The sequence below is a fragment of the Hypanus sabinus genome, chromosome 15, assembly GCF_030144855.1.
Source record: "Hypanus sabinus isolate sHypSab1 chromosome 15, sHypSab1.hap1, whole genome shotgun sequence".
In the NCBI taxonomy this organism is placed as follows: domain Eukaryota; kingdom Metazoa; phylum Chordata; class Chondrichthyes; order Myliobatiformes; family Dasyatidae; genus Hypanus; species Hypanus sabinus.
The window spans coordinates 21416259-21442857 of NC_082720.1; the positions used below are offsets into that span (position 1 = coordinate 21416259).

Below are 26599 nucleotides of genomic sequence, written 5' to 3' on the forward strand. Positions count from 1 at the left end.
ATTTTTCTATCACAACTGCCAAATGAGCAATTATATTAGTGTACATTCATTTAACTCCAAATCTGAAATTTAGTTCCAGTGCTTGCAGCCAGTGAGAGATTTCTACTCATTTGTGCAATTTTATCTCATCATTTGCCATTTAAATTCAAAATAATTTAAAGAATTTAAAAGAGGTACTGAGGACTTTGGATTGTGTAACTAGTGACAAGTTTCTCTTCAAAGATCTAATGAGGTTAACAAGTAGTGAAGTACGTTATTATTGCTTTATTTTGTTAATTATTAAACAGTACCAAAGAAGTTAAATCCAAGACAAATAACAATGTACTCTTGTTCGAAATAGCAATTCAACTGGCTCTAGGAGCATCCTTAAGCTTTGTTCTTTTCTCATTGCTATGCAGGCAATATTCTGTCAATTGTATTCAATTCCCTTTTAAATTTACTAACAAATTTGATTCCTCAAGAGCCATTATCTTCATGTTATGGTGACACATTGAAAAAGGTGCAAATTTTTCTTGCTTCCCTATCTTTCTTCCTTCTGGAAATTGTTTCTTATTTATTCTATTCTGCTATTACATGAGAATAAGCTGAGTTAAGGCAAGGATTGAACTAACATTAAAGCACTCAGAAGTGGTTATCTTGTTGTTGTATTGTAAGCTACAAGTGTTTATCTGGAACCCAGAACAAGTGAAAATACTCAATGGACAGCTTACATCTTGTATTTTTTTCCACACATCTCTCCAATTGGAGAAGAAATACTACAGGAAAAGAACAATAAGGGTGGATTGTGAGGTCAGTACAAATGAGTTATTGTTTGAAATACTGGATTTTCGGAAATTGTTTATTTTCATACAACAGCAATCAGCATTTCACAAAATTTGTGCTTTCGAAAATGGTACTTGAAAAGCAATTGGTGATAGTTAACACTGCTAGTCACATAATATCAGCTTCAGCAGACTATACCTAGCAGCTGTGAGTGGAATTAATATACAATAAGGTTAATGTAGAAAATAATACATTCAAATTATTACAATTAAAAATAGTAAACACAGACTAAAATTAAAACTTAGCAGTTTTTGTCATTTTAATTTACTTGAAGCATAATTGTCATAGTGAAGAGCTTCACAGGATGAACTCAGTCTGCAGGGGAGTGATCCGGGTCTGTATCAGTATCATTGTCGCAATAGGTAATATCAATTTCTAAAAACAAAAGGAGAAACAGTAAGATGTTTCCATGGTTACACTGCAGTCATGCAAATAGCTTATTTATAACAGTCTGTAGTCAGGAAAAATCACCAGGTCTCAGATATGATGCTAGAATGGCTGAATGCTCATAGACGCTGAGGAGACGTGATTTGTGAAAGAGGGAAAAGGAAAGGCAGTGGGAGAGAGGATTAAAACAAAGTGCATGGGTGGGGGGGGGGGGGGTGAGGAGGAATGGTTGGAAAGAGTATTTTTCAATCCAGGAACAGAGAGGGCAGCAGTTATTCTACAACAAGGGAGAGCAGATAAATGAAAACTAAAGCAGTTTGGATCAACAGAAACAAATTGCTAATCATGTTTGCAAAAATTATCTAATGATTTCATGATTTTCATTCCCATCATCTGGTTCAAGGTGTAGGTGGCAATGTTTATTTCTGCTATGTGCAATTAAAAATGGACTCTTTCCCCCTGAGTGAAATACCATCATAATAATTTCTGGGTTGTTCCCCACCAACAGGCAATTTTTAAACAGATCCTCTACCAAACCAGCAGGCTTCAATCATTGCGAGCAGTTGCTTGCTTTGGTGAGGCAGTGTGAGATTTTAAGGGCTCAGGGCATTTTGGGACTTCTCCACGGGCTTCAGTCACTGCTGTTAACTAGGCTCTCGGCAAAGGTCAATAAAAGGGGCAACACACACTGGAGGAACTCAGCAAGTCAGGCAACATCTTTGGAAATGAATAAACAGTTGACTTTTTGGGTCGAGACCATTCCTCAGGACTGAGAAGGAATGGGGAAGAGTAAAAATGAAAAGGTGGAGGGGGAGCTAGCTGGAAGGTGTTAGGTGAAGCCAGGTGGGTAGGAAAAGTCAAGGGTTGGAGAGGAAGGAATCTGGTAGGAGAGCAGAGCGGATCATAGGAGAAAGGGAAGGAGGGCACTCAGGGAAACTAATAGGCAGGTGAGAAGAGGTAAAAGCTCAGTTGGGAAGAGAGGAAGGGGGGAATTTTTTACCAAGAGGAGAAATTTATATTCATCGGAGCTATAATTTTTTATAGGCATCCGTTAGTCTCGTGAGATCATGGATTTGCACCTTGGAAGGTTTCCAGGGCGCAGGCCTGGGCAGGGTTGTAAGGGAGACCGGCAGTTGCCCAAGCTGCAAGCCTTCCCCTCTGTACGCCACCAATGTTGTCCAAGGGAAGGGCACCAGGACCCAAGCAGCTTGGCACCGGTGTCATCACAGAGCAATGTGTTGTTAAGTGCCTTGCTCAAGGACACAATGCGCTGCCTCAGCTGAGGCTCGAACCAGTGACCTTCAGATCACTAGACCAATGCCTTATCCACGAGGCCATGCACCAACACCATAATATAGTGCTATAATATTATATAAGGTGTTGCTCCTCCACCCCTGAGGATAGCCTCATCTTGGCACAAGAGGAGGCCATGGACTGATATGGCAGAACAGGAATGGGAAATGGAATTAAAATACTTGTCCACTGGGAAGTTCCACTTGTAGAAGATGGAGTGGAGGTTAAAAATAAAAAAAGAAGTTAAGTTTAAGTGGAACAGCTGTTGTGTGAGTGGACCAGTGTTTGCGTGATTAGGCTTCAGCTCAAGAGCTTTAGGTGAGAAGAGATGAAGGCCAAGGGAAACTTATGGTAAGTTTCTTACTTTCTTTGTCTATTAGTACATAGCGAGTGCAGAGAGAATGGGTCCAGGGATAGCGGTGTGTACTTCATGGGAGATGTGGGAACCCTGTGAGACCTCCAGTCTCCTTGATAACTATACCTGCACGGGATCATCCAGCTGCTGCTCCTCACAAACATATTAGGGAGCTGCAGCCGCAGCTGGAATACCTTCGGCTCATACTGGAGGATGAGGAGGTGACAGATAGGAGCTACACAGAGGTATTCACCGCTCAGTTGCAGTAGGCAGGTAGCTAGGTGACTGTTGAAGGAGGGAAGGGGAATAGGCAGATAGTGCAGAGTGGCTCTATGGCCATTCTCCTCGATATTAAGTATACCAATTTGGATACTGTTGGGGCAAGGGAACCTACTAGGTCTAAGCTAAAGCGAACAGCTCTCTGGCAGTGGCACTGAGTTTGGCTCTGTGGCTCAGAATGGAAGGGGGAGTAGAGGGGTACAGTAGTGTTACGGGTATCTAATAGTTAAGAGGAGCAGACAGAAGATTCTGTATTTGGAAAGAGACACCTATATGGTATGTTGCCTCCCTGATGCCTGGGTCAGGATTGTCTTGGATCAGGACCACAGCATGCTGGACAGCTGGCATCTCTTCTAGGGAAGGTATGACATGTACAAAAAGGATGGGGTACACTTGTACTTGAAAGGGACCAAAGGCCTTGTTGGCAGGTTTACTAGTGCTGTTGAAGAAGATTTAGACTAATTTGGCAGGGGGAAGGAAACCAGAGTGATAAGATGAGGATGGGGTAGTTGGTATACAAGTAGATGCAGTGTATAGTGAGACTGTGAGGTAAGATAAGCAGTTGATAGAGCAAAATTGTTGTGCGTAGGATGGGTTAAAGTGTGTCTTTAAGCTGAATAGTAGGTTCAAAAGTTTGGAAAAATGAGAAAAAAGTAAAAGGGAGGGAGAGGTTACAAAGGTTTCCAGAATAAATAAAGGTAAAAGGTTTAGAAAAGATTAAGAATTTAACTTCCAGTAAAATTGAAAAGGGTGATGAATACACGACTGAAGGTGTTGTATTTGAATGCTCACAGTATACAGAATGAGGTAGATGAACTTGTACCACAGTTAGAAACTGACAGGTATAACATTGTGGGCATTACTGAGTCACGGCTGAAAGAAGATCATAGTTGGCAGCTTAACATCCAAGGTGAATATTGTTTTGAAAGGACAGGCAGGTCGGCAGAGGAGATGGGGTTGTTCTGTTAGTAAAAAATGAAATCAAAACCTTGGAAAGAGTTGACACAGGATCAGAAGATGTAGAATTCTTGTGGATAGAGTTAAGAAACTCCAAGGATAAAAAGACCCTGATGTGAGGTTTATACAAGCCTTTAAACAGTAGTCTGGATGTGAGGAACAAATTACAATGGGAGATAGAAAAGGCATGTCAAAAGGGTAATGTGATGATAGTCATAGAGATTTCAAAAAGCAGGTAGATTGGGAAAATCAGGTTGGTGCTGGATCCCAAGAGAAGCAATTTGTAGAATGTCTACGAGATGGCTTTATAAGCAGTTTGTGGTCGAGTCTCCTAGGGAAAAGGCAACTCCTGATTGGGTTTTTGTGGAATTAACCAGATTTGATAAATAGGGGCTGAAGGAGGCAATAATCATGATATGGTAGTTTGAGAGAAGTTAAATTCAGATGTATCAATAATGTGGTGGAGTAAAAGGAACAGCAGGGGCATGAGAGAGGAGCTGTCCAAAGCTGAGTGGAAAAGGACACTAGCAGGAAAGATAGCAGAACAGCAGTGGCAGGAGATTCTAGGAGCAATTCAGAAGCCACTGTATGGATTCATCTCAAGGAAGAGGAAGTATTCTAAAGGGAGGATGAAGAACTGTGGCTGGCAAGGGAAGTCAAACACAGCATTAAAGCAAAAGTGAGGCATAAAATGTGGCAAAAATCTGTGAGAAGCTGAAGGATTGCAAAGCTTTTCAAAACCAACAGAAGACAACTGAAAAAGCAGTAAGGAGAAAATCAATGAAATATGAAGGTCAGCTAGACAATAATATAAAAGAGGATACCAAAAGTTCCTTCAGATGTGAGAGGTGAGAGTGGATCAGGCTGCTGAAAAATTACACTGGAGAGGTAGTAATGGGGAACCAAGAAATTTTGGACGAACTGTATAAGTATTTTTTTTGAATAGGTACGAATTCAATAAATAGTTTGTGTCAGTGTTCACTCTGGAAGATACCAGTTGTATGCCAGAAATTCAAGTGTCAGGAGGCAGTTTCCTATAGTGGGTAAGTCTAGGACCAGGGAACAGAGCCTCAGAATAGAGGGACACCCATTTAGAATGGAGATGAAAACGAATTTCTTTAGCCAGAGGGTGGTGAATCTGTGGAGGCCAAGTCATTAAGTATGTTTAAAGCAGAGATTGATAGGTTCTTGATTAGTCAGGGCATGAGAGGTTACGGGGAGAAGGCAAGAGAATGGGGTTGAGAGGGATAATAAATGAGCCATGATGGAGTAGTGGAGCAGACTCAATGGACCGAATGGGACTCAATTAGCATAACTTCAGTTCTTGGTAAATTGTCAGAGTCCATTATTAAGACTATAAGACCAAGGCCATTCAAGAGAAGATCTGTAGATGCCGGAAATCCAAGTAACACATGCAAAATGCGGGAGGAACTCAGCAGGCCAGGCAGCATCAAAGGAAAAGAGTACAGTCAACATTTTGGCAGGGCTCAGTCAGTCCCTTGGGTTTGCTCCACTACTCCATCGTGGCTCATTTATTGTCCTCCTTAACCCTATTTTTCCTGTCTTCTCCCATTAACCTTTGATGCCCTGATTAATCAAGACCTATCAACCTCCACCTAAATATACCCAATAACTTGGCCTGCACAGCCATTTGTGGCAAAGAATTTCACAGATTCACCACCCTGTCTAAAGAATTTTTTCCTCATCTCTGTTTTAAATAGATGTTTCTCAATGCTAAGGCTGTGCCTTGGTCCTAGACTCCCCCACTACAGGCAACATCCTTTCCACGTCCACTTTATTCAGACTTTTCAATATTCTTCTAAACTCCACTGAGCAATGGTCCAGGGTCATCCAATGTTCATATATTAAGTCTTTCATTCCTAGAGTCATTCTTGTGAACAGTCGGTGGGAGAAGGCAGTTTAAATGGCTCAGCACTCACTAGATGTGCCGAAGGGCATGTTTCTGCGCTATGCTTTTCTATGACTCTAATCTCCTCTAGATTCTCCCCAATGCCAGCACATCCTTTCTGCTCACAATACATCAAGTATAGTCTGACAAATGCCTCAGCATTACATTCTTGCTTTTGTATTTCATGAATGCTAACTTTACATTTGCCTTTCCGACAACTGACTCAGCCTGGAGATTAACTTTCAGGGAATCTTGCATAAGGATTCCCCATTCCCTCTACACCTCTGATTTTTAAATTTTCTCTCCATTTACAAAATAATCTATGCATTTATTCTTTCTGACAAAGTGCATGACCATGCAGTTCCCAACACTATATTCCATTGCCACTTCTTTGTCCAATCTGTCTACGTCCTTTTGCAGATACCCTTTCTGCACACTACCCGCTTTCTACCCATCTTAGTATCAACCACTAACCTGGCCACAATGCAATCAATTCCTTCAACCAAATCATTGACACACAACATGACAAGAATCAGTCCCAACACTGGCCCTGCGGCACACCTCTAGTCTCTGGCAGTCAACCAGAAAAGACCCCTTCATTCCCACTTTTACTTCTGCCAGTGAGCCAATCTTCTGTCCATGCTAGAACCTTCCCATAATACCATGGAAACTTATTTTGTTAAGCAGGCTCACATATGATACTTTGTCAAACGCCTACTGTAAATCCAAATAAACAACATCCACTGACTCTCCTTTGTCTTTCTCATCTGTTATATCCTCAAAGAATTCCAATGGATTTGTCAGGCTAGATTTCTTGAAAACAGTGCTCATTTTGCCCTATTTTATCCTGCACCTCCAAGTATCCTGAAACCTCATCCTTAATAATTGACTCCAACATCTTCCCAACCACTGAAGTCAGACTAACTAGCCTAAAATTTCCTTCCTTCTGCCTCCTTCCCTTTATAAATAGTGGAGTGACATTTACCATGCCAGAATCTATTGATTACTGAAAGATCATTAACTAATGTCTCCATGTATCTCTTCAGCTACCTCTCCCAGAATCCTGGGGTATAGTCCATCTGGTCCATGTGAATTGTCAACTTTCAGACCTTTCAGCTTCTCCTTAGTAATAGCAACAACATTCACTTTTGCCCCCTAACACTTTCACATTTCTGGCATTCTGCTAGTGTCTTTTACAGTGAAAACTGATGTAAAATACTTGTTCAGTTCCTCCCCCATTACTAGTAGTCTAACATCTACTCTTGTCTCTCTTTTACTCCTTCTACCATATATCTGAAAAAAAATGTTTTATATCCTCTTCTATATTATTGGCTAGCTTACCTTTGTGTTTCATCTTTTCTCTCTTTATGGCTGTTTTAGATGCCTTGTGTTGGCTTTTAAAAGCTCCCCAGTCCTCTAACTTCACATTAATTATTGCTCTATTATATGCCCCCTCTTTTGCTTTTATGCTGTCTTTGACCTCCCTTGTCAGCCACAGTTGCCTCATCTTCCCTTTAGAGTAACAGGAGCCATTACTGTTCAGCCGTCATCCCTACTTGTGTCCCCGTCCAATCAACTCTGGCTAGCTCCTCTCTCATGCCTCAGTAATCCCCTTTACTCCACTGTAATACTGATACACCTGATTTTAACTTCACCTTCTCAAACTGCAGGGGGAATTCTATCATATTACAATGATCACTGCCTCCTAAGGCTTCCCTTACCTTAAGCTTCCAAATCAAATCTGGGTCATTACCTAATCCAGAATTGCCTTTCCCCTAGTGGTCTCAACCACAAGCTGCTCTAAAAAGCTACCTCATAGGCATTCTACACATTCCCTCTCTTGGGATCTAGTAAAAACTGAATTTTCCCGAGCTACCTGCCTATTGAAATCCCATGTGATTTTCACAACACATGCCTTTTCTACCTGCTGTTGTAATTTGTAGTCCACATCCTGGTTACTGTTCAGAGGTCCGTATACAACTCCCTTCAGGATCTTTTTACCCTTGCAGTTTCTTAAATCCACCCCCAAGGACTCTACATCTTAAAGTCCTATGTCACCTCATTCTATGGATATGATTTCATTTTTTAGCAATAGAGCCACTCCATCCTCTCCATCTTCCTGCCAGTCCTTTTGATCTTGGGTGATCTGCTCTCAACTATTTTCTTTTTTCAACCATGACTTGGAGACGCCCACAACATCATACTTTCCAATCTCTAACTGCACCACAAGATCATCTACCTTATTCCACGTACTGCATGCATTCAAATATAACACTTGCAGTCCTGCATTTATCACCCTTTCTGATTTTGGCTGCCTGTTAAACTTAAACTCACTGACTGCAATTTTGCTCTATTATCTGCCTCTCCTTCCTCACAGTCTCACTATATATTATATCTAGTTGCATACCAATTTCCCCATCCTCAGCCGTAACAATCCAGTTCCCATCCCCCTGCCAAATTAGTTTAAACTCACCAGCCCACAAGGATATTGGTCCCCCTTAGGTTCAGGTATAACCCATCCTTGTTGTACAGGTCATACTTTCCCTACAAGAGATCCCAATGATTCAGAAATCTGAAACCGTACCCCTTGCATTAATTCTTCAGCCATGCATTAATTTGCCAAATCATCCTATTCTTACCTTCACTGGTACAGATAGTATGCCAGAAATTATTACTCTGGAGGTCCTGCAGTTTAGCTTTCTGCTTAACCGTCTACAATCTCTCTTCAGCATCTCCTCCATTTTCCTGCCCATGTCACTGGTACAAATTTGTACCATGAATTCTGGCTGTTAACCCTCCCCCTTTAGAATTCCATGGACCTCGTCCATGACACCCCGACCCTGGCAACAGATCAGCTGGGTGTCTTTTTCACATCAACAGCATCTGCTTTCTGCTCCTCTAATTATTGAGCCTGTATCACTTCTGCACGGCCTCTCCCCCATTCCTATCTGAGCCAGAGAAACCTGCAATCAAATCAATAGAAAACTGATAAACAACCAATGTGCAAAAGACAAGCTGTGCAAATAAAAAAAATAAGTAAATAAATAATACTTGGGACATGGGTTGTAGAGTCCTTGAAAGTGAATTCAGAGGTTATGAAATCAATTCTGAGTTTAGGTGAGTGAAATTACCCACACTGGTTCAGGAGTCTGGCGATTGAAAGCTCAGAACTGTTCCTGAAGAGGTGGTTCAGCAGAGGGGTGGCAGGACAAGGATGATGAAATGGAGCCACTTGCAGCACCAGGCCAGGGAGCCATCGAGTGAAAATGGTGTGAAAGGAAGAGGAGGCAAGTCTCAAAAGCAATAAGAGGATAGGGAAAGGTTGAAACAAAGGTGAAAAGAGCAGGTACAAATGTAGGACAGGGAAGATCCCAAATTATCGAGGGAACATCTGAATAATCAGTTTCCATTTGGACAAAATTCCTTGTGCTTTGCATTTCATAATGGAGGCATAACTAGGGGTATGGTGGTTTACAAATTTGGCTTTGACTCAAAATTAGTCTGGCATCTTCTCTAAATCATCCAAAAAATCTGAATATCTTGACTGAGGAGGTGGGAAGCCAAAAAATATCCTAGACACCCTAATCAGTCTTCTTTGGACTTCAAGAAAATGGAATGTTTGTGATGATCGAGAAAAATGTGTAAAGTAGCATGGTAATCCAAGGGCTTTTGGGATATTCAAAAAATGCAAAGCAATATTGCTAATGAAACAAAGCCAGCTTCTCACCTGGGATTTTACTGCCAGTTTCCTCTACATGTGATTGGAATTTAATATATTCATCTTGTGGTGGATTAAAAAAATCTTCAACTGCCTATAGAATATAAACCATAAAATTTAAGTTAGAAGATGCAGCAAGACATTAGACTGAAGTGTGTCTAAAATTATTCAGATAAAAATAGTGCTTTATAGGATTATTTAACTTGGAAGCAAATTTTCTAACTGAGGTTTTAATTTATTTTTTATTCGTTAATTCAATTTGCGCCGTCAAAAATACATCCCTGAGGAAAGAAAAAGAAACAGATCAAATGGGTGAGATTTTAAAAATGAGAAAAATCTAGAAATTTAGCACCCTTCCTGTCCCCATCTGTGACTCGGCATAGAGCACCTGCCCCCCTACCACTTCCACCCTCCTCTGATTTGAAATAGAATCACAGGAGACAGCTGCTGGTTCATTTTGCCAGTAGTGGCTCTTTGAAGTATTGTTAATAGTGTGCCAATGCATCATGCTCCAATTTGTGGTGTTCTAATTAACCTCCAAAGCTCAAATCTATAGGAAATTCCCTGTTGAAAGCTACTATTAAAGCTGCTGCTAGCAATCTTTCAAGCAGGACATTCTAGATTTCAGCCATCAATTTTGCAATTAATTTTATATTTGTATTATTATAGTTGGAAGCACTGAGAACAGATTCTGGCTTAGATACTGTCAAAATTTCTACATTTTATTTAGTCCCATTTGGATATAGATGCACAGATACAGAGTTCAGAAAGCTCTTCCCTCAAACAAATGGACAAAATGAGTACAGGTATTAGTGAACTAGATTGTATCAGGTCACATCTTGAGGCAGAAGGGTTCGTTTATTCTAGGTTTATTTATGCAAGTTGATGTTTTCATAGAATGTTTGCTCTGTACAGACAATGCTAGTGTTGGATGCACTCACATAGGGTTATGGTATTTTCAGCACCACAGTTTATTCTGCCTCAACAATTTGTCTAATCTTTACAACTGTATGATGTACTGCATAATATTTTCTATTCCTAACACAAGATAAATGTCTAATCTGAATAAATGACAGTGCAGTGCTGAATCATACAGATGTACACTCTCGGCTCACACCCTGTAGAAATCTTCAGTCATTTCAGATATGTTCCTTACCAGTCAAGAAATGATGATAATGCTCAAGGCTCAATCTTAGGGAAAGAGGTTTGCTTACTATAACCTTACTATTTACAAACTGCTTTTCTGTTGGTATGAGGCGCTGTCCAATTATGTTGTATCTTAATGTAAATCTGACACTGTGGCATATTTTGATTAATATCATAGAGCCAGAAATAGGAAATCAAGAAGTTGAATTCCATACACTTGCTGCAGCTTAAAGCAAAATATAAAATGTCCTCCTTCTTCTTTCAAGCACAACAATGGGTCCTTTGGCACTGCAACTATCCTTTTAACCCCAGCTTACCTCTACATCCTGGGGCTTGGGCAATTCCTGCATCCCAAAGCAAAAGTCTTCACTCATCTGTTGTGAGCCTTCGAGCTCTATGAGGCTTGGAATATTCTCCCAATTCTGTGAATCAAGGCAGTCTGGAGGTGGCGCTGGTAACCCTTCATTGTTATCAAAACACAGCAAGTTGTCTTCGTCATTGCCTTCGCTGTTCAGTGGCTGCTGCTGTTTCCCTCGCTCAGTGGGCTCTAATTCCGCATACTGCCCCGACTCCTGCAAGTTCACAAGTGGCTGGCTATTTGCATCAATGTCTGCAAGTGTCTCATCCAGTGGCGGCCTTTTCATATCCAAAATCAATTCCATTTCATCAGTACTGGTATTGATCAGTGGCTTCTCTGCTATCTCACTGTGTGATTCTGATGGCAGCTGATCTATTCCATTGGCCTCCAAAAGGTCCAGTAAGTTCTCATTCATTTCTGGTAAATTATCATTTGTTTGTGGCTTCCCAATGTCCACAAGGCTTTGTTCCTTAGTACTTGTGAAAGTTCCCTGCTCAACGTGCACCGACTCTTCAGTATGTACAAAGCTGGGTGCCTCAGGCCATACAGGATTTGGGGCATCCACATCTACCAGACCAGCTTCATCAGTATAGCTTGGCACAATCTGTGCTGGCAGTGGCTCTTCACAGAGAATGGGTGGCTTTTCTTGAAAGCTAGGTGCAGCCTTGTCTAGATTGACCACAAATAAAAAGAATCATGATATTAAATGCAGGGTATTCCCCAATTTACATTTTCCTGATAACACCATTGACTCTTTGGGTACAGGTCCACCACTTACTTATTCCACCTTTGCTGTATTGAATTTCTTGCCACTCTCCACCCATTAGAATACATCATACTAAAATAGATTGTAGACTTGATCGCATAGGCAATAAAAACTTAAAAAGCACAGTGATTTGAATTCATAGGTCACCTGTATCCAAACACTTCTTCATTCTTTGATGGAGGACATGCAACAACACTGTGAAGTCTAGTTTAATGAAACTACATGTTCTACACCATTCTTTCTGCCCATCAAAAAGAAGGCCATGTACTGCCCTTCCTGCCTGGCTCACAACTGTACTCTGTACAGTTTTTTTCTCTGTATCTTAAGAATTAAATGCTAACCTTTCTTCTGACCCTCTCATAGAATCTTCAAGCACAGAAGAAGGCTATCTGGCTCACCATGTCCCTGCCAGTTCTTAGAGCTCTTCAATTGATCTCATTCCCCTGAGCTATTAACATAACACTTTTTTTCCTTTAAATTTTTATACTATTCCCTTTAGAAATTTACAACTAAATTCATCTCTCCCTTGTCTTATGAGCAAAACATTGCTGATTGTGCTAAATTGTGTATAAATTCTCAGAGTGCTCACTCTAGTTATGTCGTTAAATTATCTGGTTACCAATACCTGACGGTGCAAACAGTGACTGACTGTCATATGCACAAAGCACTGAAACGAGCCTTTCATTATGTCACAATTACGCCACTTTTGTTTTTTCGCTCATCTATATTAATCCCATTTGTCCACATTAGGACTGTATCTTTGTATGCCTATATCAGAACGTCCTTTTAAGCATGGGGATTGTATATAATTCCACCGCCTTCCGTGGCAGTACGTTGGTAGCAATCTCTGTGCAGAAGTTTTACCCCTAAGATGCCCGTAAGCCTAAGTCACCATAAACTTCTTCCCTTGTATTTGATATTGCTACTTGTCCTCAATATTAAAACCCTATATTTTTAACACCTTTGCTTAATCATATTTATTTGCTTTTAATTAGAACAACTCTAGTTTCTCTAGTTTTCTCTTAAGAATGAACTCTCTGACTCTGAAAGTTATTCTGGTAAATCTCCTCCTCAGACCTGGTTTCATCTGTTTGGTACCTACAACGTAATGCAATGTTATAGCTGAGTCTAAACACTTGATTTGTTAAAAGTTAGTTAATATTCTTACTTCTGGATTTAGTTGTGCACTGATGAACTTTTTTTAAATAGAGAGATTCACATTCCCCCCATTTATAGCCAGACTCAATAAGCTACACATTCCACTGAAACTGCTATGCTTGTTAAACATACGAGAGCAATACAGTAGGTTTGCTGTAACCATAATCTGTTTGAAAGGTTTGATTTCAGATGGCGCTGGTGAATCTCAGTGACTTCTGGCTGGTGGCCAATGAAATTTTTTAAAAAAACAAATAAATACTTCATTAATCATTCTTTCTGGCAAATGATCACCACAGACATTAGCCTGTAACTTCCCTTTGGACTTGGAGGAAATTCAGTGTGCCAGAACTGGGCCCATCGCTGAGAGCGAGGAAGACCCAAGATTTGATCGACTGAAGTACTAGGCCGAATTGGAAAGGTTGGGTACACACTGAATCAAGGTGGTGGGGTCCAGGCCCCAGAGCGTACTGAAGGGACTGAAACCAATGTTCCGATGATGATTTAAGTACCGGACTGAATGGGAAAGGTCAAGGTACTAGGGCCTGTGAGGGACGGGCCATTTCGGATTGCTGCTCTGCTCTGTACTGAACAAAGGGTCTGTGGCCGGTCTTTCTCTTTATGGACTTCAGTTCAGAGCACTACATGCTTACGGTGCTGCTTGCATGATTCGTTTTCGTTCTCTGCATATTAAGTTCTGACAGTCTTTGGTTTTTTTAATGGGTTCCTTTTGGTGTCTTTGTTTTGTGGCTGCCTGTTAGGAGATGAACCTCAAGGTTGTTTAATATATACATACTTTGATAATAAATATACTTTTAACTTTGAACTAATTCAGCCATGGTTCTCAATGAGCTGTTATCCTCCCAGTCCTTCTGAGTTGTGTTACTACTCCTGAAACAAAGTCCCTACCTGCTGAGGTTAAGTGAGTTTTTTCCTAGTTGAATACTTAAACGTTTTTCCAGAAAACAAATTAGAGTTTACATGTATGAAGATAAGTGATAGCATGTCACTTTGAGCAAGAATGATGACAACCCTTACATACATCTGAGGATTCTTTTCAGATTTCTTCTCTAAGATTTCATCAACTTACTAGAATAGCATGCTTCACAGAAAAAATCCATGCAATTGCTAAAATTTACAGCCTCAATGTTTATAAGTTTAAATAAATTATGAGAAGGACTTCCAAAGCAATGGCCGATAAAGATGCCACTACTCATGGCAGTGTGCCATCCTTTATATGACACAGATTTTGGATTACATTTATTTATTTAGTGATATAATATGCAGTAGGCCCCTCAACCCTTCGAGCCCCACCATCCCAGCAACACTGATTTAACCCTCACCTAATCACTGGACAATTTACAATGCCCAATTATACATCTTTGGACTGTGGGAGGAAACCGGAGCTCCCGGGAAAACCTGCATATTTAACAGGGAGGAATTACAGACCCCTTTACAGATGACGCTGGGATTGATCTCCGAACTCTGACGGCCTGAGCTGAAATAGTGTTGTGCTGATCACTATGATACTGTGGCATCCATTAATAGCCATACTAGATTGCCAATGACTTAATTTGTTATTAGTTTCCATGTTGTGTTTTCACTGAGTTTCTGAGTCCTCTTTAACTGTAAAGGAATTTAAACAGATTGCAGAATGTTTGGCAGAGTTACAGCAGAACAAAAGGAGAAAAGGCTATTATTAGATGAAACAGAGAAAAATTCTCTATCATTCTGTAAGCTTTGTTTGATAGATTCACATCAGGCAGGAATCCAAATTTACAAACAAACATTGGTGTTTAAACTATCCATATTTTTCAAAGACCATAAGACAGGAGTAGAATTGGGCCAGTTGGCCTATTGAGTCTGCTCTGCCAAGCGATCATGACTCTCAGCCCCAGTTGTCTGCCTTCTCCTGATAAACAGTGACACTCTTAACTAATCAAGAACCATCAACCTCCACTTTAAATATACGCATGACTTGGCCTGTGTGAATCCTTCTGTGACATTGATCCAGCATCCTCTATCTAGAGACATTCCTCACCTCTGTTCTATAGGAATGTCCTTGTATTCTGAGACTGAGCACACCTACTATAGGAAACATCCTCTGAACGTCATTCTATCTAGTCCTTTCAATATTTAAGAGCTTTCAATGAGATTCCTCCTCTTTCTTCTAAGCACCAGTGAGTACAACCCCTGCACTATCAAATGTTCCTCATTCATTAACGTTTTCATTCCCAGGATCATTTTTGTAAACCTTCTCTGGATCATTTTTGCAAACTTTTCTGGACCCTCTCCAATGTCAGCACATCTTTAGATATGGGACCAAAACTTCTTGCAGTATTCCAAATGTGATCTGACCAATGCTTTATAAAGCCTCAGCATTATATCCTTACTTTGATATTCCAATTCTTTCTAAAAGAATGCTAACATTAAATTTGCCTTTCTTTCTACCAACTCAACTAGCAAGTTAAACTACAGGGAGTCCTGGACTAGGACTCCAAGTCAATTTGCACCTCTGATTTTTGAATGCGTTTTCCATTTAGAAAATAGTCTACATCTTTATTCCTTCTATTAAAGTGCATGACCATACACTTCCCTGCACTGTATTCCATCTGCCACTTCTTTGCCCATTCTCTTGATCTGTCCAAATCTTTCTACAGGTTCTGTGCTTCTTCACCACTGCATGCCCCCACCTATCTTTGTATCATCTGCAAATTTGGTCACAAAGCTATCAATTTCATCTTTCAAATTATTGACATAATTTTAAAAAATGTTAAAAAGCACCCGTCTCAACATAAACCCCTGTAGAATATCACTAGTTACCAGCAGCCAAACAGAAAAGGCTCCCTTTAATCCCATTCTTTGCTTCCTGCCAGTCAATCTTCTGTCCATGCTAGTTAGCTTTCCTGTAATTTCTTGGGCTCTCATCTTGTTAAGCAGCCTCGTGTGCAGCACCTTGTCAAAGGCCTTCTGAAAATCCAAGTAAACAACATCCACTGACTCTCCTTTGTTGCTCCTGACTGTTATTTCTTCAAAGAATTCCAACAGATAATGAAGCAGTATTTCCCGTTAAGGAAATCAAACTGACTTTGACCTACTTTTATCATATGACTCCAAGTACCCCAAAATCTCATCTTTAATAATGAACTCTAGCATCTTGCCAACCACAGAAGTCAGGCTTACTGGCATAAAATTTCATCTATTTTGCTTCCCCGCCCCCCTACTTAAACAGTGAAGTGACATTTGCAATTTTCCAGTCCTCTGGAACCACTCCAGTATTTGGTAGTTCTTGGAAAAAAACACTTCTAATGCCTCCACAATCTCTTCAGAAACTTGGGATGTAGTCCATCTCATCCAGGCAACTTATCTACCTTCAGACTTTTCAGCTTCTCGAGCATCTTATCCTTAGGAAAGTAGCTGCACTCACTTTTGCCCCTGATATTCTCAAACTTCTGGCATACTGCTGGGATCTTACACAATGAAGAGTCATGCAAAATTCTTAATAAATTTACCTGCCACTTCTTTGTTCTCCATTACTAACTCTACAGCATCATTTTCCAGTGGTTCAATATCCAGTCTTCCCTCTATTTTACTCTTAATGTGTGAAGAAATTTCTTCAATATTATTAGTTAGCTTACCTTCATATTTAATCTTTTTTCTCCTTATCGACTTCTTTAGCTGTCTCCAGTTTGTTTATAAAAGCTTCCCACTAATCTTTGCTATATTGTATGCTCTCTGTTTTGCTTTTTTTGTTGTCTTTGACTTCCTTTCTTAGCCATGTTTGCCTCATCCTTCCTTTTCCTTGAGGTGAACCAGTCCCGTGCCTTTTGAATTACTTGCAGAAACTCCAGACATTGCTGCTCTGCTGTCATCCCTGTTTATGCTCATTTCCAATCAACATTGGCCAGCTCCTCTCTCATGCCTCTGTAGTTCCCTTTACCCCACAGTAATTCTGATGATCCAATTTTAGCTTCTTCCTCTCAAAGTACAAGATGAATTCTATCACATTATGATCACCTTCTCCTAAGGTTCCGTAAGGTTCTCCCTTAGGTTCCTTTATCCTAAGTTCCCTAATCAAATCTGTTTTATTTACATCACAAAATCCAGTATGTATTTCCTTTCCAATAGTGGGCTCAACCACAAACTGCTCTAAAAAGCCATGCCTTGGGCATTCAACACATTCTTTCTCTTGGGATCCAGCACCAGCCTGATTTTCCCAATCTACCTGCATATTGAAATTCTCCATGACCATCATAACATTGCTTCTTTTACATGCCTTTCATAATATGATCCATGCTTCAACAATACCTGCATCTGGAATTAAGTTTGGAACTTCTTCCTCTACAGACTCTTCATTCTCCTCATATATCGGTGTTGCAACAATACTTGGATCTGGAGTATTGAAGGATGTTACATCTTCCTGTCTTGTGGATTCAAACTGCGTCTGGTAGTCTGTAAAGAGTTGAATGTAAAAATTCATTTAAAACTTGAGTAACTACCAAATCTCAAATTTAAGAGAAAAAACTATGAAACATAATTTAATGTTTTTAAAATCTAGACATTGCTTTGTCAATTATACAGAAAATGTGAATTAGACTTTTGATAATGCAACCGTAGAAAACTTGCGGGACTGACTGATCTCAAAAGGATCAGTAAATGATCAATTCACCCAATAAGGGGGCTTTAGCAGTGGAATATTTTGTAGTTAAACATGGTCATGCTGTCACCCACAACTGGTAGAATTCAAAATGATATTTTGAATGAGCTGTGATTAAATGAGCAATTGTTTTTAAAATAACAACCTAGCAGCATATTTCCCAGCCACTATTTATTCATGTTTGCATACAAAGAAGGATTTAATTTTCTGAAAGCAGTCATCAAAATTTTCTTTGGAGAATGCCAGAGGATTTTTTTTTAAAGGGTAATAATTAAGGACTGAAATACCTTATTCTTGTATGGTTTTGCCTTTAATTAAAGGATTGATTATAAAGATAAAAATGAATTACTTTGCACCCATTATAGAAGATGATGCAGAATAATTCTTCTAGTGCAGCCTGGACTAAGGATTATAAAAGAGTGCTTTTGTCTTGTTCAATATCAGGGAATTGATTCATGAACATCTCTTCTTGCATTGTCAGAATCCAAATTCATCTTGAAAGATAAAAGTTTGGACACAAACAACATGCAAGGATGATAATCAAGTGAAACTTGTAATATAAAATTACTGGCCAGATCGGTGTTCAAGTTGCTTTTGAGGCACATGACAGCTTACCTTTAGGGGCACTCGAGAGAACAGAACAGAACAGAACTCGAGAGAGAATGTGGGGAGAGGTACTTTTCAGAAAGTTAGTGAAATGGACCTTACCTTCTAATGCACAAACAGAAGACAAAGATGGAGCTGCATTTCTGGCTCACAGAGAAGATGAAACTTACTTTGAAGTAAACAAAAATAGGAAGATGGAACTCACTTCCTGTAGCATGCAGGAGAGGAAAATGCAACTGGTTTCCACATATGTGTATCATAGGAATATGAAAGCACTTTCTGGAGACAAGAAAAGTGGAAATGCAAAGCTTCTTGGAAACATCACGGACTGCAGGACAGCTGAATGAAGCACTAACACATACAAAAAGCAGAATCACTGGAGCAGCTGAGAGAGATAAGGAGGGATGGGGGCAAGCTTCAAGTGAGCCGCATGTACATACATAGATACTCCTAGAGCCAACAGATTGTACCATGGAACAGTAGGATTGATGATGAAATGAAGATTGCATCACTGGAACTTCCACAACAAAATTATTTTGTTTTTAGAAATTTCTAACTTACCAGCCATTAATATTCCATAAATGAACATTTTCCACTTTGAGGGACTAAGTGAAAGTAGTATGCATACTTATTTACCATAATTTTAACTCAGTTTTCTTTCCAATCATTTTAACCATGATCAACATCAAACACAGGTTGTATCTCCTTAGAAGATTCAAAGTATGTATTAATTTGGATAAATCCTCCCACATTCAATTTCTCTTCACAAGACGGTATTTAATTTGGAAGCTCAGATATGAGCAATGATAGATGCTCTGAAAGACATTTTTGTCACATACCTGAACCAGTTCACCCAACCTCTCCACATTTTTCTCCCTGACACATTTCAAAGTAGCATTTAATATTGTTTGTCACCTCAAGATTTTCCCTGCAGTGTTTGACTTATGAGGTGGCTGTAAAAACAGCAATAATTGCATGCAAAACAGTGGCTTGACGTATTGGAAATAGTAGAGGTGGTCTTGAATGGTTTAGTAAAAAATGCACTAATAAATGAGGAGAACTGAAGCATGAAATTCCGCAAGTTTTGTCCTTGAGTTACATGCTCTTGACTAGGACAGCTTTACCCATGTCAGGAAGAGAATTAATCAGAAGTGTTATTTCTGGCCATTCTTCCATACTTTCTGTTGGAAGCTAGGATTCAAGAGGGAGGTTGGCCTATGATGCTTCCAAGAAATGAATAAATCATCCAAACCTACTATGCAGGTTTGTATACTGAGAAAAGTTAGATGGTAAAGTACCTGAACATGATGCTACCCATAGAACCTCTCCAAGCATTAGATCCCTTTTTGCACCAAATAAATCTTGGTTACATTATGCATTTCTGTTCAAAATACAGAAACAACTTATTTTATTAACCCCAACATTTTCTTCATTAAATGTATGTGTTTCTTTCCAAACACAATGTACTTTGTGACTGACTGCAGTCAATGCTTTAGTGGAATCCACAATTAAACACATTAGCAACTCTCTAGAGCATTTCTCGTGACCTTCCACAGGCCTTAGTTGTGAAACTGGGAAAGAATCATGGAAACTATTTCATTAGATGTTTTTAAAGCTGCCTGATCAGCAACCATATTTCAGAACTGTGGCCCAAAGTTTAGCCTGAGTACTCCTGCACCATCTTAAAGTTTAAAACATGGACATTAACTCTTCTGTGGAATACAGGATTTTACTGGCAAAGCTAGAATTCATTATCCATCTCTTATTATTCTTGAGCAGGTGATGGTGAGCTGCTACCTTGAATTGCTCTTGTATTGAACATACTCCCACAGTGCCGTTCGAGGAAGCCAGTATCAGTGAAGGATTGCTAAACATTATCAAGTCAGGATGGTAGGCACTCTGGAGGGCAACCAGCAGGTGGTGGTGGTCTCACACATCCACTGGCAGACAGTTAAAAGTTTGGAATTGCTGATGAACAGGTTTTGGTAAATTGCTCCAAGGCATGTTATAGATGGACACACCATAGCTATGCAGCACCACTAATGTGATGGATGGAATTTGATTTGCATCGGTTAATCTATAAATTGGAAGCAAACAGACATAACATTTCAAGTTGATGACTTTTTGTCAAAACAGACAAATTAGAAATGAAACTATTTTTAAGTCAAAGACAATGAAAGCAAAAAAGAAGGCCTGTGATAGGATGGAGCCTTGAATGAAAACAGTAGTGTGGTACTGACTGAGAGATGGTGGTGAAGTGTGCAAATAACAAGAGCTGAAATACCATAAGAAACAGAGCAAATGCAGAAAACAAATTTTTTTTAAAAAAATGCAACCTTACACATGTTTATGATAAACATAAGAGCTTCTGCAGATGCTGGAAATCCGGAGCAACACACAAAAACTGGAGGAATTCGGCAGGTCTACGGAGGGGAACAAGTAGTCGATGTTTCAGGCTGAGACCCTTTATGTCATGTACATGAGTTTTAATCTGAAAGAGCGCTGGCCCAAGGAAAGATAAAGCAATATCTCCTAAGCCCCACTTTCATTATTGCACCCACCCTGTCTATTATTACTCTCTTTAACACCTTTTTCAACACAATACATGCAAGTTTTTTAAATGCAGATTAGAATTAAAATGCCTTTGTAGTTATCTAAATAACTTTAAAAAATGACTAACTTTCCTTCTGTCTTGCAGAGTGTTTTGGGATTTGCACAAGTCCCCTACCAAGCAAGTGGACAACTTTCAGGATTATAGACTTTTGCCAATATCTGACACTAAGCAGCCATCGTAGAGCATCTGAGACTGGCATGGATGCTTGTGACCCAAAAACACCAAAGAAAAATGATACCACCCAGAACAAAAGAACCCACTTGATTAATATCTCATCCATTACCGTGGTTGCCTTTTACAGTGTGTAGTAGGTAGTTGGTGAGGTTTTAATTAACTAGGCTTCTACAAATGGACTACATTTAATTGCTCATGCTATACCAAACTACATCCCTCCTGAATTCATGACATCTACCACAAGGGCAAGAAATTCAGGCACATGGGAACACCACCGTTTGCTGTTTCCTTGAGTTGAACAGCATCTTGAGTAGGAACTACATTGCCATTCCATCACTGTTCCTGGATCTAAATCTTGAAAGATTACGCCCCAACAGCATTGTGGGAGAACCTTCACCAGAAGGATTATGGTGGTTCAAGAAAAATAAAAGCAAAAGAAATTAGGGATGGACAATAAATGCTGACCTTGCCTATTTGACATCTGTCTCCTGAAATATGAATAAATAAAAAGCCCACTTCTTTCTTACCGGTACAATGGCATTAAAATACCAGGTAAATTCATTGAACCCTCTTGTGCAAGACAATATGTCATAGGTTGGTCTTACTATCCAAATGAGAAGGATACAACTTGTAAAAATGGAAGCTACGACAAATAGAAGTAGAAATTCCATATTTTTGTTTGATGTTGCTCTGTTAAATTCAATACAACTCTGCTTATGATGCTGCATCATCTTTTATTCAGTAGAATTCCCCAGCTTAATAAATAAAGCAAATATCATTTTGAAGGCTAAAGCTAATGTTTTGTCTTTGCTGTGCAACATCTTGTGATTTTATGGCAGACTAAGCACAGAGGGGTGTGAGAGGGAACATCTCCCAGTTTTGCTCTTTACTATGTATGTACAATAGAAAACATCACAAAAATCAAGTACCAGCTACATTGCCTGAATACATAACAAATCCCTATTTAAATTTTATAGAACCTTCATGATCTTCAATTTATAGGAACCTTTTAGAGACTAACTACTTAAAAATTAAATTGCAATAGTTTGGAATAATCTGAAATTATTTAACTATAATAAAGACAGAAAACCTTTGTTCTGGCTAAATTTTTGCCTAGCTCCTGGACATGTTAGCAATGTTCAGTCTTTTGGAGCAGAAGGTTGGATCTACAAGGCATAATAATTGAGTTACCTACAATAAGGTGTTTATCAAGCTGAAAAACTATAATGACATTTTCTTATTAATATCCTGTACATGAGAATTGTTGTTGGTGTGCATTTGTTGCTGACAAAGCACTAATTCATTAAAAGCAAATTTCATACAGTAGCAAATAACAATTTGTGACCAAAAGGCTAACAAGGACCAAAGTAAGCCAGATTGTATAGCATCTTTCAAGAACCCTGAACATTCAAATGCTCTTTAAAACCAATTATGTACTTTTTAAGTTGCCAATACTATTGCAGTGGAGTGAAACACAGCAACACCTCATGAGAAGTAACAGTGGCATTGACATGATCAAACCTCATTGTCTAAATGAGAAGGAAATTAATCATTAAAATAGACACGGAATGGGAAATGGTAGTAGAAAATCCATTGATTTTTTTTCCTGATGCTGCTTCTTGTTAGGTTTGCTACAATTTTACTTAGATATTGCAGAATTACACACAAGTTTCCAGTGTCAAATAATGCCCACTTCTCAAAAGAATATGTCCAAATTTAAATGGGTTCAAATGGCCATCAATAAGGAAAAGTCAAACCCACACTATTATATTTCAACCGACAATTTAACTTTTGAAAATTCTAAATAGAATTCATTCAATCACTATTAACCTACAACAGTCCAGTGGGTAATTTAAGAACCATTTCAATTATTAGTGTGATTTATACATTATCACAAATTGCACGAGAAGTAATAGAGTACAAAGCCACATATACTCATTACTGTTGGAGGGAGCTTGTGCACGAGTGTGAGAAGCATGGGTGGTTTCATTGGCAGAGATTAATTGAGACAGAAGACTTGATGAACAAAAAGCATGAGGACAAGAAGACATGGCCATATCAAAGGTATGCACACATTCAATTCTTTTCAAAGCTCTGATCTTTTAAGTTGTGTATTTGGAGTAAATCAGATGAGTGCACTCAGGCACAGAAATGGAGGACACCAAGCAGTTTTGGTGCTGTTGAGTGAAAGATTAATATCAATTATCTGTAAGAGAATACATCTACCTGCTCAGAGACCTTTTCCATCCACCAGAAGGGACAGACATGGTCCTTTGTCACAGATAAAAGCAAAGGGTAATCCAAATCTTGCAACATCATCAGAACAATAATTTCAGTCCATACTGACTAGTGCTTACTGCTCCTGACATAGATCCTCTCCTCCTTCTGCACCAGCAGCATTGTGGAAGTTCAGTGACTTTCTCTGACAAGAGGACATTGGGAACAGAGCTATGTGCTGTATCTTCAGTATTTAAAAAAATTAGCCAAATCTGCTTGCTTAATTTTCTCCTTATAAGTCATCTTGTTGCAATAGTAGACCACTCTCTGTTTTCCTATGGCTCCGAGTCAGGGGCATTAGAATTTGATTTAAAACTGCAGCATCATTTCTTAAATGCAAAGCTATTTAGTAAACTAGAAGCTGCACAGTGTATGGAAGCCCATAAGAGTCTCCATACTGTAGAACGTGCCTGCTTCTATTCAAAGAAACATGATACTCTATATTTAATTAGAAAGTATATACATACATGAGGGGTAAGACTGGAAGGGGCTATGGCTAGCAGCAATTCGAGGGCAAGGGGATCTTGGAGGGGACCATGATCGCTCGGGCAGACTGTTCTGATTCTTAAGGAAAGGGCTGTTCACTCGACCTGTGGGGAGAATGTGTCACATCAGTCAGTAACACACAACAGCAAATAAGAGAGTTAAGGGGTAGCAAAAGGATTGATGAGGTGGTTAATGCAACTAATACAGTGTAACCCATTTATTGTCATACCATTCCAAAGACAGTATATAATTAAAAGATGATGACACTTTTCATGCATCACAATTGCTGTTACTGAAAACGTTTTGGCTATTCCCTTAAAGCTGCTTAATTCATCAGTCACCATATCTTGGAACAATATTAAATCTGAGCTGCTACCACTTACTAAAGAATTACTTAATTTCTTTTGCACCAAAATTGTTCCAAACCATCACAGTCTTAGAAATTATGTGTTTTAATACTCTCCCCTTCCTTGTATATACACTTTTCATGGCTTCCCCTTACCCATTGGTTTCCTCTTTTACCATATTTTTCCCATATCCATTTTCTACTGTTAAATTTTTAAAATCCTCTTTTCTTAGCTACTTTAGTTCCCCTTTCATTATCTCATTTACTTTCACCCTCTAATTTCCTCAACTCCCCACTCACATTCTGATGCAATCACTTTCACAGTTTTTGGCTTTCCAATATTTCTATTATTAGTTTATAAAGTCAGTTCCAACCATTCTAAGCCAGGTATGATAATAACACTGCTCCACTGTACTAGAAATTATCATATCCCTCTAGGTAACGTGTGGAATGCCTGTTCACCACTGCGAGAAAAGTGTTCTGCTTTCAAGAAGTTACTGCACAATTTTTGAATTGTTTCGGCTGCACTTGTTAAAGAGTTTTTCAAAATATAAACAAAAGAAAATCACTGTCAGTGAGATTGAGGGAAGATATTGAATTTTCACTTCCATCCTTTTGATCCTTCCTGCACAGTATGATCAGAGCAGTAGACAGTCCACAGGTCCATATCAGAGGGTGTGCCCAACAAAACAATGCCCAGAGAATAAAAAAAAATCACTTGGTCACAATATTAGCTAATGAAATTAGTTAACGAGAGTATTCCTTGTAGACTTAGCTGGATATGCTGTCATGTATAGTAATGAATACAATCTGTTGAAGTTGACAAACATCCAGCATCATAAATATAGACTGCCATCATCAGACTTTCTATTACCCTGGCTGGGATAAACCCTGGCAGCAACGTAGTCTGCTGGGCAGGATTGATTTCTGTTCTCCTACGCATTGCTGATGGTACCTCGAGGGAAAATACCAAAATCATCTCTGCAAAATTCCCCAAGTTCACCAGAAGAATATGTGAACCAAAGTCAGCATCCTTGGCACTGGGGCCCTAGTTGTACCCTGTCAGCTTTCTTGGTCAGGTTATACCTTTGTTTGCCCAATGTCAGACGATGGACACAAACATTCATTACAATCTCTAGGAAAGGAAAAGATCATTAGGTGGACAGAAGTGAGATGATTCAAAGGTGTGTTCCGATCCTCCTTGAAAAATGTAACATCCCTACTGATTCTCAGGAAACCCTGACCCCGGAACCTCAAAGCCCAAAAATATCCAATGTAAGTGGCAAAAGCAGAGCAGCATGTGACAAACCACGCAGCAACCCCCAGTCAGACACCATATCGTCCCACATGTGGAAGAGACTGTGGTCCCCACTTCAGAACCCACAAAACCTGAGTGAACGCAAGTCACCCTTAGTTCCAAGAGACTGCCTAAGAAAATAAGATTGATTGTGGATTTGAGGAGTGGGTTTTGGCTGCAGAAGACCATTGACTGGCACAAAAATCTGACAGAATAGGTAGTTACGCAACATACCAAAAAGGATAAGTTTGAAAATTATACAATAATCAGATTACTAATTTCCATGACAGGAAAACAGCATGGAATTGTGGATATGATTCTTAATGTAACTTTAAGTGAAAACCAACAGTAAAATAGCCCAAAGTTTAAAGCATTTTTCCAATATTCACATATTACATCATCAAGAAAATCATGCTCCATCACAGGACAGTAAGTAGCATGGATAACCCACATACTAATTATAGGTGAAACCCACACTCTAACTATAGATAAGATGTGGAGAAGGCCTTATGTTAATGAGAGAGTCCTAAATAGCTGAGTAGTATTGGGAAACGGGTCCCAGACTAAATATAAGGATGTCTCATCGTTGAGTACAGCTTTGGGAAAGTTGTGTTTGTTGCATATTTAGAGTCTCACTCCATTGACAGCATCACTATGAAGAGAAAAAGTCAAGACAAGTGATGTAAAGTAGGGTTGAAACTACCAACGATAAATGGAGGCCATAAGGATTCTTTTTCTGCTATTAAAAGACTGGTCCAAGATACTTCTCCTTCCAAAGGTTTGACATACTTCAACCAAGTATGTCAAAACAGTTTACATCACCAGAAGGTTTGTTACATTATCAGACATTGATACATTTAAACACCAGTTTCCTTCATTTTCAGTTTGAGATGTAACATAAAACCAAACCGTACATACAGTGCTGAAGAAAAGCACAGAAGGATGGGTTTCATTATTTAATATTATTTAGCAATTATTAATAGTTTGCCTTTTGTTG

The 26599-nt window shown here is 39.3% G+C and overlaps 1 protein-coding gene across 5 annotated transcripts in view; it reads right to left on the reverse strand.

Moving 5' to 3' along the window:
- Nucleotides 1–284: 284 nt before the first annotated feature.
- Nucleotides 285–26599, reverse strand: part of LOC132405358 (drebrin-like) — a 190145-nt gene continuing 163830 nt past the window's right edge. For 2 of the 5 annotated variants that reach the window (XM_059990107.1, XM_059990106.1), the window contains exons 12-16: nt 23941–24063; nt 17454–17597; nt 11184–11893; nt 9730–9814; nt 288–1197 (exon numbers count right to left, since the gene is read on the reverse strand). In XM_059990107.1, the coding sequence (XP_059846090.1) occupies nt 1133–1197; nt 9730–9814; nt 11184–11893; nt 17454–17597; nt 23941–24063 (1127 nt within the window). In that variant the 3' untranslated portion in view covers nt 288–1132. Of the gene's footprint in view, nt 1198–9729; nt 9815–11183; nt 11894–17453; nt 17598–23940; nt 24064–26599 lie in introns of all 5 variants that reach the window. The other 3 variants (XM_059990104.1, XM_059990103.1, XM_059990105.1) reach the window with 3 other exon arrangements.